Source organism: Oncorhynchus keta, unplaced genomic scaffold (genome assembly GCF_023373465.1).
Source record: "Oncorhynchus keta strain PuntledgeMale-10-30-2019 unplaced genomic scaffold, Oket_V2 Un_contig_7382_pilon_pilon, whole genome shotgun sequence".
NCBI classification, from domain to species: Eukaryota; Metazoa; Chordata; class Actinopteri; order Salmoniformes; family Salmonidae; genus Oncorhynchus; species Oncorhynchus keta.
Window position 1 is genome coordinate 30,549 of NW_026289421.1, and position 15,874 is coordinate 46,422.

General features: G+C 49.0%; 1 protein-coding gene across 1 annotated transcript in view; it reads left to right on the forward strand.

The window, feature by feature from the left end:
- The window catches only part of LOC127926312 (progesterone-induced-blocking factor 1-like), a 33,370-nt gene extending 17,711 nt beyond the window's left edge, over positions 1–15,659 (forward strand). Inside the window, exons 5-10 of the mRNA XM_052511737.1 lie at positions 7,810–7,830; positions 8,024–8,114; positions 8,308–8,324; positions 8,450–8,631; positions 11,690–11,815; positions 14,696–15,659. Of these exons, the coding sequence (XP_052367697.1) occupies positions 7,810–7,830; positions 8,024–8,114; positions 8,308–8,324; positions 8,450–8,631; positions 11,690–11,815; positions 14,696–14,798 (540 nt within the window). The 3' untranslated portion in view covers positions 14,799–15,659. The remainder of the gene's footprint in view (positions 1–7,809; positions 7,831–8,023; positions 8,115–8,307; positions 8,325–8,449; positions 8,632–11,689; positions 11,816–14,695) is intronic.
- The last annotated feature ends 215 nt before the right edge of the window (positions 15,660–15,874 follow it).

Here is a 15,874-nt window from a genome sequence, read left to right on the forward strand (position 1 = left end):
GATCAGAGCCTTCATGGAGGTACAGACAGAGAGAGGACAGATCAGAGCCTTCATGGAGGTACAGACAGAGAGAGGACAGATCAGAGCCTTCATGGAGGTACAGACAGAGAGAGGACAGATCAGAGCCTTCATGGAGGTACAGACAGAGGACAGATCAGAGCCTTCATGGAGGTACAGACAGAGAGGACAGATCAGAGCCTTCATGGAGGTACAGACAGAGAGGACAGATCAGAGCCTTCATGGAGGTACAGACAGAGAGAGGACAGATCAGAGCCTTCATGGAGGTACAGACAGAGAGGACAGATCAGAGCCTTCATGGAGGTACAGACAGAGAGAGGACAGATCAGAGCCTTCATGGAGGTACAGACAGAGAGAGGACAGATCAGAGCCTTCATGGAGGTACAGACAGAGAGGACAGATCAGAGCCTTCATGGAGGTACAGACAGAGAGAGGACAGATCAGAGCCTTCATGGAGGTACAGACAGAGAGGACAGATCAGAGCCTTCATGGAGGTACAGACAGAGAGAGGACAGATCAGAGCCTTCATGGAGGTACAGACAGAGAGAGGACAGATCAGAGCCTTCATGGAGGTACAGACAGAGAGAGGACAGATCAGAGCCTTCATGGATGGAGACAGATCAGAGCCTTCATGGAGTACAGAGAGAGGACAGATCAGAGCCTTCATGGAGGTACAGACAGAGAGAGGACAGATCAGAGCCTTCATGGAGGTACAGACAGAGAGAGGACAGATCAGAGCCTTCATGGAGGTACAGACAGAGAGGACAGATCAGAGCCTTCTCCCATGGAGGTACAGACAGAGAGAGGACAGATCAGAGCCTTCATGGAGGTACAGACAGAGAGAGGACAGATCAGAGCCTTCATGGAGGTACAGACAGAGAGAGGACAGATCAGAGCCTTCATGGAGGTACAGACAGAGAGAGGACAGATCAGAGCCTTCATGGAGGTACAGACAGAGAGAGGACAGATCAGAGCCTTCATGGAGGTACAGACAGAGAGGACAGATCAGAGCCTTCATGGAGGTACAGACAGAGAGAGGACAGATCAGAGCCTTCATGGAGGTACAGACAGAGAGAGGACAGATCAGAGCCTTCATGGAGGTACAGACAGAGAGAGGACAGATCAGAGCCTTCATGGAGGTACAGACAGAGAGAGGACAGATCAGAGCCTTCATGGAGGTACAGACAGAGAGAGGACAGATCAGAGCCTTCATGGAGGTACAGACAGAGAGAGGACAGATCAGAGCCTTCATGGAGGTACAGACAGAGAGAGGACAGATCAGAGCCTTCATGGAGGTACAGACAGAGAGAGGACAGATCAGAGCCTTCATGGAGGTACAGACAGAGAGAGGACAGATCAGAGCCTTCATGGAGGTACAGACAGAGAGAGGACAGATCAGAGCCTTCATGGAGGTACAGACAGAGAGAGGACAGATCAGAGCCTTCATGGAGGTACAGACAGAGAGAGGACAGATCAGAGCCTTCATGGAGGTACAGACAGAGAGAGGACAGATCAGAGCCTTCATGGAGGTACAGACAGAGAGAGGACAGATCAGAGCCTTCATGGAGGTACAGACAGAGAGAGGACAGATCAGAGCCTTCATGGAGGTACAGACAGAGAGAGGACAGATCAGAGCCTTCATGGAGGTACAGACAGAGAGAGGACAGATCAGAGCCTTCATGGAGGTACAGACAGAGAGAGGACAGATCAGAGCCTTCATGGAGGTACAGACAGAGAGAGGACAGATCAGAGCCTTCATGGAGGTACAGACAGAGAGAGGACAGATCAGAGCCTTCATGGAGGTACAGACAGAGAGAGGACAGATCAGAGCCTTCATGGAGGTACAGACAGAGAGAGGACAGATCAGAGCCTTCATGGAGGTACAGACAGATGGAGGACAGATCAGAGCAGATCAGAGCCTTCATGGAGGTACAGACAGAGAGAGGACAGATCAGAGCCTTCATGGAGGTACAGACAGAGAGAGGACAGATCAGAGCCTTCATGGAGGTACAGACAGAGAGAGGACAGATCAGAGCCTTCATGGAGGTACAGACAGAGAGAGGACAGATCAGAGCCTTCATGGAGGTACAGACAGAGAGAGGACAGATCAGAGCCTTCATGGAGGTACAGACAGAGAGAGGACAGATCAGAGCCTTCATGGAGGTACAGACAGAGAGGACAGATCAGAGCCTTCATGGAGGTACAGACAGAGAGAGGACAGATCAGAGCCTTCATGGAGGTACAGACAGAGAGGACAGATCAGAGCCTTCATGGAGGTACAGACAGAGAGAGGACAGATCAGAGCCTTCATGGAGGTACAGACAGAGAGGACAGATCAGAGCCTTCATGGAGGTACAGACAGAGAGAGGACAGATCAGAGCCTTCATGGAGGTACAGACAGAGAGAGGACAGATCAGAGCCTTCATGGAGGTACAGACAGAGAGAGGACAGATCAGAGCCTTCATGGAGGTACAGACAGAGAGGACAGATCAGAGCCTTCATGGAGGTATCAGAGCCAGACAGAGAGAGGACAGATCAGAGCCTTCATGGAGGTACAGACAGAGAGGACAGATCAGAGCCTTCATGGAGGTACAGACAGAGAGGACAGATCAGAGCCTTCATGGAGGTACAGACAGAGAGAGGACAGATCAGAGCCTTCATGGAGGTACAGACAGAGAGAGGACAGATCAGAGCCTTCATGGAGGTACAGACAGAGAGAGGACAGATCAGAGCCTTCATGGAGGTACAGACAGAGAGAGGACAGATCAGAGCCTTCATGGAGGTACAGACAGAGAGAGGACAGATCAGAGCCTTCATGGAGGTACAGACAGAGAGAGGACAGATCAGAGCCTTCATGGAGGTACAGACAGAGAGAGGACAGATCAGAGCCTTCATGGAGGTACAGACAGAGAGGACAGATCAGAGCCTTCATGGAGGTACAGACAGAGAGGACAGATCAGAGCCTTCATGGAGGTACAGACAGTACAGAGAGGACAGATCAGAGCCTTCATGGAGGTACAGACAGAGAGGACAGATCAGAGCCTTCATGGAGGTACAGACAGAGAGAGGACAGATCAGAGCCTTCATGGAGGTACAGACAGAGAGAGGACAGATCAGAGCCTTCATGGAGGTACAGACAGAGAGAGGACAGATCAGAGCCTTCATGGAGGTACAGACAGAGAGAGGACAGATCAGAGCCTTCATGGAGGTACAGACAGAGAGAGGACAGATCAGAGCCTTCATGGAGGTACAGACAGAGAGGACAGATCAGAGCCTTCATGGAGGTACAGACAGAGAGAGGACAGATCAGAGCCTTCATGGAGGTACAGACAGAGAGAGGACAGATCAGAGCCTTCATGGAGGTACAGACAGAGAGAGGACAGATCAGAGCCTTCATGGAGGTACAGACAGAGAGAGGACAGATCAGAGCCTTCATGGAGGTACAGACAGAGAGAGGACAGATCAGAGCCTTCATGGAGGTACAGACAGAGAGAGGACAGATCAGAGCCTTCATGGAGGTACAGACAGAGAGAGGACAGATCAGAGCCTTCATGGAGGTACAGACAGAGAGAGGACAGATCAGAGCCTTCATGGAGGTACAGACAGAGAGGACAGATCAGAGCCTTCATGGAGGTACAGACAGAGAGAGGACAGATCAGAGCCTTCATGGAGGTACAGACAGAGAGGACAGATCAGAGCCTTCATGGAGGTACAGACAGAGAGAGGACAGATCAGAGCCTTCATGGAGGTACAGACAGAGAGAGGACAGATCAGAGCCTTCATGGAGGTACAGACAGAGAGAGGACAGATCAGAGCCTTCATGGAGGTACAGACAGAGAGAGGACAGATCAGAGCCTTCATGGAGGTACAGACATGGAGTACAGAGAGGACAGATCAGAGCCTTCATGGAGGTACAGACAGAGAGAGGACAGATCAGAGCCTTCATGGAGGTACAGACAGACAGAGCCTTCAGAGCCTTCATGGAGATACAGACAGAGAGAGGACAGATCAGAGCCTTCATGGAGGTACAGACAGAGAGAGGACAGATCAGAGCCTTCATGGAGGTACAGACAGAGGACAGATCAGAGCCTTCATGGAGGTACAGACAGAGAGAGGACAGATCAGAGCCTTCATGGAGGTACAGACAGAGGACAGATCAGAGCCTTCATGGAGGTACAGACAGAGAGAGGACAGATCAGAGCCTTCATGGAGGTACAGACAGAGAGAGGACAGATCAGAGCCTTCATGGAGGTACAGACAGAGAGGACAGATCAGAGCCTTCATGGAGGTACAGACAGAGAGAGGACAGATACAGACAGAGAGGACAGATCAGAGCCTTCATGGAGGTACAGACAGAGAGAGGACAGATCAGAGCCTTCATGGAGGTACAGACAGAGAGAGGACAGATCAGAGCCTTCATGGAGGTACAGACAGAGAGAGGACAGATCAGAGCCTTCATGGAGGTACAGACAGAGAGAGGACAGATCAGAGCCTTCATGGAGGTACAGACAGAGAGAGGACAGATCAGAGCCTTCATGGAGGTACAGACAGAGAGAGGACAGATCAGAGCCTTCATGGAGGTACAGACAGAGAGAGGACAGATCAGAGCCTTCATGGAGGTACAGACAGAGAGAGGACAGATCAGAGCCTTCATGGAGGTACAGACAGAGAGGACAGATCAGAGCCTTCATGGAGGTACAGACAGAGAGAGGACAGATCAGAGCCTTCATGGAGGTACAGACAGAGAGAGGACAGATCAGAGCCTTCATGGAGGTACAGACAGAGAGAGGACAGATCAGAGCCTTCATGGAGGTAGCCTTCATGGAGTACAGAGAGAGGACAGATCAGAGCCTTCATGGAGGTACAGACAGAGAGAGGACAGATCAGAGCCTTCATGGAGGTACAGACAGAGAGGACAGATCAGAGCCTTCATGGAGGTACAGACAGAGAGAGGACAGATCAGAGCCTTCATGGAGGTACAGACAGAGAGAGGACAGATCAGAGCCTTCATGGAGGTACAGACAGAGAGAGGACAGATCAGAGCCTTCATGGAGGTACAGACAGATCAGAGAGGACAGATCAGAGCCTTCATGGAGGTACAGACAGAGAGAGGACAGATCAGAGCCTTCATGGAGGTACAGACAGAGAGGACAGATCAGAGCCTTCATGGAGGTACAGACAGAGAGAGGACAGATCAGAGCCTTCATGGAGGTACAGACAGAGAGAGGACAGATCAGAGCCTTCATGGAGGTACAGACAGAGAGAGGACAGATCAGAGCCTTCATGGAGGTACAGACAGAGAGGACAGATCAGAGCCTTCATGGAGGTACAGACAGAGAGAGGACAGATCAGAGCCTTCATGGAGGTACAGACAGAGAGGACAGATCAGAGCCTTCATGGAGGTACAGACAGAGAGAGGACAGATCAGAGCCTTCATGGAGGTACAGACAGAGAGAGGACAGATCAGAGCCTTCATGGAGGTACAGACAGAGAGAGGACAGATCAGAGCCTTCATGGAGGTACAGACAGAGAGAGGACAGATCAGAGCCTTCATGGAGGTACAGACAGAGAGGACAGATCAGAGCCTTCATGGAGGTACAGACAGGGAGGACAGATCAGAGCCTTCATGGAGGTACAGACAGAGAGAGGACAGATCAGAGCCTTCATGGAGGTACAGACAGAGAGAGGACAGATCAGAGCCTTCATGGAGGTACAGACAGAGAGAGGACAGATCAGAGCCTTCATGGAGGTACAGACAGAGAGAGGACAGATCAGAGCCTTCATGGAGGTACAGACAGAGAGGACAGATCAGAGCCTTCATGGAGGTACAGACAGAGAGAGGACAGATCAGAGCCTTCATGGAGGTACAGACAGAGAGAGGACAGATCAGAGCCTTCATGGAGGTACAGACAGAGAGAGGACAGATCAGAGCCTTCATGGAGGTACAGACATGGAGAGAGAGGACAGATCAGAGCCTTCATGGAGGTACAGACAGAGAGAGGACAGATCAGAGCCTTCATGGAGGTACAGACAGAGAGAGGACAGATCAGAGCCTTCATGGAGGTACATGGAGACAGAGAGAGGACAGATCAGAGCCTTCATGGAGGTACAGACAGAGAGAGGACAGATCAGAGCCTTCATGGAGGTACAGACAGAGAGAGGACAGATCAGAGCCTTCATGGAGGTACAGACAGAGAGAGGACAGATCAGAGCCTTTATGGAGGTACAGACAGAGAGAGGACAGATCAGAGCCTTCATGGAGGTACAGACAGAGAGAGGACAGATCAGAGCCTTCATGGAGGTACAGACAGAGAGAGGACAGATCAGAGCCTTTATGGAGGTACAGACAGAGAGAGGACAGATCAGAGCCTTCATGGAGGTACAGACAGAGAGAGGACAGATCAGAGCCTTCATGGAGGTACAGACAGAGAGAGGACAGATCAGAGCCTTCATGGAGGTACAGACAGAGAGAGGACAGATCAGAGCCTTCATGGAGGTACAGACAGAGAGGACAGATCAGAGCCTTCATGGAGGTACAGACAGAGAGAGGACAGATCAGAGCCTTCATGGAGGTACAGACAGAGAGGACAGATCAGAGCCTTCATGGAGGTACAGACAGAGAGAGGACAGATCAGAGCCTTCATGGAGGTACAGACAGAGAGGACAGATCAGAGCCTTCATGGAGGTACTGTTTGTCAGACAGAGAGAGGACAGATCAGAGCCATGGAGGTACAGACAGAGAGAGGACAGATCAACCCTCCTCCTGGGTGTACAGACAGAGAGAGGACAGCAGGCATGGAGGTACAGACTGGAGATCAGGAACCAGAGACTAACTCTGGAGCTGGCTGACACTAATCAGAGCCTTCATGGAGGGAGACAGAGAGGACAGATCTAGAGCCTTCATGGAGGTACAGACAGAGAGAGGACAGATCAGAGCCTTCATGGAGTTTACAGACAAGAGGACAGATCAGAGCCTTCATGGAGGTACAGACAGAGAGAGGACAGATCAGAGCCTTCATGGAGGTACAGACAGAGCCTTCATGTTTAGAAACTAGACGATCAGATCCTCCCTTCCTTTCCAGTGAGCGTGATGGACAGAGTCAGAGCCTTGATGGAGAGAGACAGTTGAGGAAGAGGCTGGAGCTGCTTCATGGAGGTCCAGACCAGGGAGAGGACAGAGCTCAGTCTTCATGGAGGTACAACACCAACCTGGATACAACTCTACCTGCCTAACACCTTGATGTACAGAACACAGTACCACTGATTGGCTGACAGAGATGTTGTCTCAGCCTCCTCATGGAAGGTACAGACAGAGAAGGACAGATCAGAGCCTCTGAATTACAGCATCTGCTAAATGATAACATGTCACGTTAAATGTCCTCCAGCAGACGGTGCCTTCTCCTCCAGATGGATTGACTACCTCTAACCCCTCTGTCCTCCATGGTGTCTACTCTGCAGCAGTCAGTGTCCCTCCTCCAGATGGATAGACTACCTCTAACTGACCCTCTGTGTTCCAGGTGTCTACTCTGCAGCAGTCAGTGACCCTCCTCCAGATGGACAGACTACCTCTAACCCCTCTGTGTTCCAGGTGTCTACCTGCAGAAGTCAGTGACCCTCCTCCAGATGGATAGACTACCTCTAACCCCTCTGTGTTCCAGGTGTCTGCAGATCAGACGGTGACCCTCCTCCAGATGGATTGACTACCTCTAACCCCTCTGTCCAGAAACTCTGCAGCAGACGGTGCTCCCTCCTCCAGATGGATTGACTACCTCTAACCCCTCTGTGTTCCAGGTGTCTACTCTGCAGCAGACGGTGTGGACCCTCCTCCAGATGGATAGACTACCTCTAACCCCTCTGTGTTCCAGGTGTCTACTCTGCAGCAGACGGTGTCCCCCTCCAGATGGATAGACTACCTCTAACCCCTCTGTCCTCCAGGTGTCTGCAGTCGAGTGTCCCTAACCTCCAAATGGATAGACTACCTCTGCCAACACCCTCTGTTCTCCAGGTGTCTACTCTACAGCAGACTGGTGTCCCCTCCTCCAGATGGATTGCTACCTCTAACCCCTCTGTGTTCCAGGTGTCCTCTGCAGCAGACGGTGTCCCTCCTCCAGATGGATTGACTACCTCTAACCCCTCTGTGTTCCAGGTGTCTACTCTGCAGCAGTCAGTGTCCCCTCCTCCAGATGGATAGACTACCTCTAACCCCTCTGTCCTCCAGGTGTCTACTCTGCAGAAGTCAGTGACCCTCCTCCAGATGGATTGACTACCTCTAACCCCTCTGTGTTCCAGGTGTCTACTCTGCAGAAGTCAGTGACCCTCCTCCAGATGGATTGACTACCTCTAACCCCTCTGTGTTCCAGGTGTCTACTCTGCAGAAGTCAGTGCCCCTCCTCCAGATGGATTGACTACCTCTAACCCCTCTGTGTTCCAGGTGTCTACTCTGCAGCAGACTGTGACCCTCCTCCAGAAGGATAAGGAATATGTTCACAGACAGAGCATGGAGCTGAATGTGCGCTGTGCCCACCAGGAAGACCGTCTAGAGAGGCTGCAGACCCAGCTGGACGACGCCCAGAGGGCCAGGGAGGAGGTCTATCACAAATACATCGCTTCTAGGTCAGTACCCCTCCTAACCCTTCTGGGTCAGTACCCCTCCCTAACCCTTCTGGGTCAGTACCCCTCCCTAACCCTTCTGGGTCAGTACCCCTCCCTAACCCTTCTGGGTCAGTACCCCTCCCTAACCCTTCTGGGTCAGTACCCCTCCCTAACCCTTCTGGGTCAGTACTCCTCCCTAACCCTTCTGGGTCAGTACCCCTCCCTAACCCTTCTATATCAGTACCCCTCCCTAACCCTTCTGGGTCAGTACCCCTCCCTAACCCTTCTATATCAGTACTCCTCCCTAACCCTTCTGGGTCAGTACTCCTCCCTAACCCTTCTGGGTCAGTACCCCTCCCTAACCCTTCTGGGTCAGTACTCCTCCCTAACCCTCCTATATCAGTACCCCTCCCTAACCCTTCTGGGTCAGTACCCCTCCCTAACCCTTCTAGGTCAGTACCCCTCCCTAACCCTCCTAGGTCAGTACCCCTCCCTAACCCTCTGGGTCAGTAACCCTCCCTAACCCTTCTGGGTCAGTACTCCTCCCTAACCCTTCTGGGTCAGTACTCCTCCCTAACCCTTCTAGGTCAGTACTCCTCCCTAACCCTCCTGGGTCAGTACTCCTCCCTAACCCTTCTGGGTCAGTACTCCTCCCTAACCCTCCTAGGTCAGTACTCCTCCCTAACCCTCCTGGGTCAGTACTCCTCCCTAACCCTTCTGGGTCAGTACTCCTCCCTAACCCTTCTGGGTCAGTACTCCTCCCTAACCCTTCTAGGTCAGTACCCCTCCCTAACCCTTCTGGGTCAGTACTCCTCCCTAACCCTTCTGGGTCAGTACTCCTCCCTAACCCTTCTGGGTCAGTACCCCTCCCTAACCCTTCTGGGTCAGTACTCCTCCCTAACCCTTCTGGGTCAGTACTCCTCCCTAACCCTCCTATATCAGTACCCCTCCCTAACCCTTCTGGGTCAGTACTCCTCCCTAACCCTTCTGGGTCAGTACTCCTCCCTAACCCTTCTGGGTCAGTACTCCTCCCTAACCCTTCTAGGTCAGTACCCCTCCCTAACCCTTCTGGGTCAGTACTCCTCCCTAACCCTTCTGGGTCAGTACTCCTCCCTAACCCTTCTATATCCGTACTCCGCCTAATTCATTCAAGGGTTTTTCTTTATTTTTTCTATTTTCTACATTATATAATAATAGTGAAGACATCAAAACTATGAAATAACACATATGGAATCATGTAGTAACCAAAATAGTGTTAAACAAAACATTAGTTTCTTCCACGTAGCCACCCTTTTCTTTGATGACAGCTTTGCACACTCCTGGCATTCTCTCAACCAACTTCACCTGGAATGCTTTTCCAACAGTCTTGAAGGAGTTCCCACATATGCTGAGCACTGGTTCGCTGCTTTTATTTCACTCTGAGGTCCAACTCATCCCAAACCATCTCAATTGGGTTGAGGCCGGGGGATTGTGGAGGCCAGGTCATCTGATGCAGCACTTCATCACTCTCCTTCTTGGTCAAATAGCCAGGAGGTGTGTTGGGTCATTGTCCTGTTGAAAAACAAATGATAGTCCCACTAAGCGCACACCAGAAGGGACGGCGTATCGCTGCAGAATGCTGTGGTAGCCATGCTGGTTAAATATGCCTTGAATTCTAAATAAACCACTGACATTGTCACCAGCAAAGCACCATAACACCTCCTCCTCCATGCTTCACGGTGGGAACCACACATGCAGAGATCATTCGTTCACCTACTCTGCATCTCACGAAGACACAGCGCTTGGAACCAAAAATCTCATATTTGGACTCCTCAGACCGAAGGACATGTTTCCTCCGGTCTAATGTCCATTGCTCGTGTTTCTTGGTCCAAGCAAGTCTCTTCTTCTTATCGGTGTCTTTTAGTAGTGGCTTATTTGCAGCAATTCGACCATGAAGGTCTGATTCACGCAGTCTCCTCTGAACAGTGAAGCACTGAAGCATTTATTTGGGCTGAAATTTCTGAGGCTGGTAACTCTAATGAACTTATCCTCAGCAGCAGAGGGAACTCTAATGAACTTATCCTCTGCAGCAGAGGGAACTCTACTGAACTTATCCTCTGCGGCAGAGGGAACTCTAATGAACTTATCCTCTGCAGCAGAGGGAACTCTAATGAACTTATCCTCTGCAGCAGAGGGAACTCTAATGAACTTATCCTCTGCAGCAGAGGGAACTCTAATGAACTTATCCTCTGCAGCAGAGGGAACTCTAACGAACTTATCCTCTGCAGCAGAGGGAACTCTAATGAACTTATCCTCTGCAGCAGAGGGAACTCTAATGAACTCATCCTCTGCAGCAGAGGGAACTCTAATGAACTTATCCTCTGCAGCAGAGGGAACTCTAATGAACTTATCCTCTGCAGCAGAGGGAACTCTAATGAACTTATCCTCTGCAGCAGAGGGAACTCTAATGAACTTATCCTCTGCAGCAGAGGGAACTCTAATGAACTTATCCTCTGCAGCAGAGGGAACTCTAATGAACTTATCCTCTGCAGCAGAGGGAACTCTAATGAACTTATCCTCTGCAGCAGAGGGAACTCTAATGAACTTATCCTCAGCAGCAGAGGGAACTCTAATGAACTTATCCTCTGCAGCAGAGGGAACTCTGGGTCTTCCATTGCTGCGGTGGTCCTCATGAGAACCAGTTTCATCGTAGCGCTTGATGTTTTTGCGACTGCACTTGAAGAAACTGTCAAAGTTCTTGAAATGTTCCGTATTGACTGACTTTCATATCTTAAAGTAATGATGGACTGTCGTTTCTCTCTGCTTATTTGAGCTGTTCTTGCCATAATATGGACTTGGTCTTTTACCAAATAGGGATATCTTCTGTATACCACCCCTATCTTGTCACAATACAACTGATTGGCTCAAAAGCATGAAGAAGGAAAGAAATTCCACAATTTAACAAAGCACACCTGTTAATTGAAATGCATTCCAGGTGATTACCTCATTAAGCTGGTTGGGAGAATGCCAAGAGTGTGCAAAGCTGTCATCAAGGCAAAGGATGGCTACAATCAGGTATAATATAATGTTTTTTCCACAGAGACCACTACAAGACAGAGTACGAGAATAAACTTGCTGAGGAGCTGGAGAACATTCGTCTGAAGACCAGCCAGGAGATCGATAGCCTGCAGAGGACCTCAAAGGAGATGTACGAGAGAGAGAACAGGTGAGATTATAGAGATGTACCAGAGAGAGAGAGAGAACAGGTGAGATTATAGAGATGTACCAGAGAGAGAGAGAACAGGTGAGATTATAGAGATGTACCAGAGAGAGAGAGAGAGAGAGAGAGAACAGGTGAGATTATAGAGATGTACCAGAGAGAGAGAGAGAGAGAGAGAGAACAGGTGAGATTATAGAGATGTACCAGAGAGAGACAGAACAGGTGAGATTATAGAGATGTACCAGAGAGAGAGAGAGAGAGAGAGAGAACAGGTGAGATTATAGAGATGAACCAGAGAGAGAGAGAGAACAGGTGAGATTATAGATATGTACCAGAGAGAGAACAGGTGAGATTATAGAGATGTACCAGAGAGAGAACAGGTGACATTATAGAGATGTACCAGAGAGAGAGAGAGAGAGAACAGGTGAGATTATAGAGATGTACCAGAGAGAGAACAGGTGAGATTATAGAGATGTACCAGAGAGAGAACAGGTGAGATTATAGAGATGTACCAGAGAGAGACAGAACAGGTGAGATTATAGAGATGTACCAGAGAGAGAGAACAGGTGAGATTATAGAGATGAACCAGAGAGAGAGAGAGAGAACAGGTGAGATTATAGAGATGTACCAGAGAGGGAACAGGTGAGATTATAGATATGTACCAGAGAGAGAGAGAACAGGTGAGATTATAGAGATGTACCAGAGAGAGACAGAACAGGTGAGATTATAGAGATGTACCAGAGAGAGAACAGGTGAGATTATAGAGATGAACCAGAGAGAGAACAGGTGAGATTATAGAGATGCCGCCAGTGAGAGAGAGGAACAGGTGAGATTTCACTGATGTACCAGAATACAGAACAGGTGAGATTATAGAGATGAAGAGAGAGAACAGGTGAGATGATAGAGATGCCACCCGTGTCCTCTAGAGGGACTCTTTCACTGTGTTCTGAATACAGTACTGTACATTACTCAGACCATGAAGAGAGAGAACAGGTGAGATGATAGAGATGCTGCCCGTGTCCTCTAGAGGGAACTCTTTCACTGTGTTCTGAATACAGTACTGTACATTACTCAGACCATGAAGAGAGAGAACAGGTGAGATGATAGAGATGCTGCCCGTGTCCTCTAGAGGGAACTCTTTCACTGTGTTCTGAATACAGTACTGTACATTACTCAGACCATGAAGAGAGAGAACAGGTGAGATGATAGAGATGCCGCCCGTGTCCTCTAGAGGGAACTCTTTCACTGTGTTCTGAATACAGTACTGTACATTACTCAGACCATGAAGAGAGAGAACAGGTGAGATGATAGAGATGCCACCCGTGTCCTCTAGAGGGGACTCTTTCACTGTGTTCTGAATACAGTACTGTACATTACTCAGACCATGAAGAGAGAGAACAGGTGAGATTATAGAGATGTACCAGAGAGAGAACAGGTGAGATGATAGAGATGCCACCCGTGTCCTCTAGAGGGGACTCTTTCACTGTGTTCTGAATACAGTACTGTACATTACTCAGACCATGAAGAGAGAGAACAGGTGAGATGATAGAGATGTACCCGTGTCCTCTAGAGGGAACTCTTTCACTGTGTTCTGAATACAGTACTGTAGATTACTCAGACCATGAAGAGAGAGAACAGGTGAGATGATAGAGATGCCGCCCGTGAGAGAGAGGGAACTCTTTCACTGTGTTCTGAATACAGTACTGTACATTACTCAGACCATGAAGAGAGAGAACAGGTGAGATGATAGAGATGCCGCCAGTGAGAGGGAACTCTTTCACTGTGTTCTGAATACAGTACTGTACTTTACTCAGACCATGAAGAGAGAGAACAGGTGAGATGATAGAGATGCCGCCCGTGTCCTCTAGAGGGAACTCTTTCACTGTGTTCTGAATACAGTACTGTACTTTACTCAGACCATGAAGAGAGAACAGGTGAGATGATAGAGATGCCGCCCGTGTCCTCTAGAGGGAACTCTTTCACTGTGTTCTGAATACAGTACTGTACTTTACTCAGACCATGAAGAGAGAGAACAGGTGAGATGATAGAGATGCCGCCCGTGTCCTCTAGAGGGAACTCTTTCACTGTGTTCTGAATACAGTACTGTACATTACTCAGACCATGAAGAGAGAGAACAGGTGAGATGATAGAGATGCCACCCGTGTCCTCTAGAGGGAACTCTTTCACTGTGTTCTGAATACAGTACTGTACTTTACTCAGACCATGAAGAGAGAGAACAGGTGAGATGATAGAGATGCTGCCCGTGTCCTCTAGAGGGAACTCTTTCACTGTGTTCTGAATACAGTACTGTACTTTACTCAGACCATGAAGAGAGAGAACAGGTGAGATGATAGAGATGCCGCCCGTGTCCTCTAGAGGGGACTCTTTCACTGTGTTCTGAATACAGTACTGTACTTTACTCAGACCATGAAGAGAGAGAACAGGTGAGATGATAGAGATGCCGCCCGTGTCCTCTAGAGGGAACTCTTTCACTGTGTTCTGAATACAGTACTGTACTTTACTCAGACCATGAAGAGAGAGAACAGGTGAGATGATAGAGATGCCGCCCGTGTCCTCTAGAGGGAACTCTTTCACTGTGTTCTGAATACAGTACTGTACTTTACTCAGACCATGTATTCAGAAATTCAACAAATTGTGTGAATCAGGGCCCTTAAAAATGCACCTTATTCCCTAGTATTATTTAGTGCCCTTGTCGAAAGTAGTGCGCTATGCACCCTATTCGATAGTGCACTACTTTTGACAAGGACCCATAGGTACCATTTGAGCCAGTTTGATTGGGAGACTTTAAAATTATATATTTTTTTACATAAAGTTGATTGTTTGTTAATTCTGTTTTAATTCTTACTGCTTCTGTCTGTCCTCTAGGAACCTCCGTGAGACGCGGGACAACGCAGTGCTGGAGAAGGACAGAGCGACGACGGCAGAGAGAGAGACACAGACCAGATACGACCAGCTACTAGAACAGTAAGAGACACAGGCCAGATACTACCAGCGACTAGAACAGTAAGAGAGAGACCAGATACTACCAGCTACGAGAACAGTAAGAGACAGAGACCAGATACTACCAGCTACTAGAACAGTAAGAGAGAGACCAGATACTACCAGCTACTAGAACAGTAAGAGAGAGAGACCAGATACTACCAGCTACTAGAACAGTAAGAGAGAGAGACCAGATACTACCAGCTACTAGAACAGTAAGAGAGAGAGACCAGATACTACCAGCTACTAGAACAGTAAGAGAGAGAGACCAGATACTACCAGCTACTAGAACAGTAAGAGAGAGACCAGATACTACCAGCTACTAGAACAGTAAGAGAGAGAGACCAGATACTACCAGCTACTAGAACAGTAAGAGACACAGGCCAGATACTACCAGCTACTAGAACAGTAAGAGAGAGAGACCAGATACTACCAGCTACTAGAACAGTAAGAGACACAGGCCATATACTACCAGCTACTAGAACAGTAAGAGAGAGACCAGATACTACCAGCTACTAGAACAGTAAGAGAGAGAGACCAGATACTACCAGCTACTAGAACAGTAAGAGAGCGACACAGGCCAGATACTACCAGCTACTAGAACAGTAAGAGAGAGAGAGACCAGATACTACCAGCTACTAGAACAGTAAGAGAGAGAGGCCAGATACTACCAGCTACTAGAACAGTAAGAGAGAGAGAGACCAGATACTACCAGCTACTAGAACAGTAAGAGAGAGACCAGATACTACCAGCTACTAGAACAGTAAGAGAGAGAGACCAGATACTACCAGCTACTAGAACAGTAAGAGAGAGACCAGATACTACCAGCTACTAGAACAGTAAGAGAGAGACCAGATACTACCAGCTACTAGAACAGAATATAAGTAAGAGAGACCACCAGATACTACCAGCTACTAGAACAGTAAGAGAGACCAGATACTACCAGCTACTAGAACAGTAAGAGACATGGTAGAGATATACCAGCTACTAGAACAGTCAAGAGAGACCATAATATACTACCATATACTAGAACAGTAAGAGATAAGACCAGATACTACCAGCTAC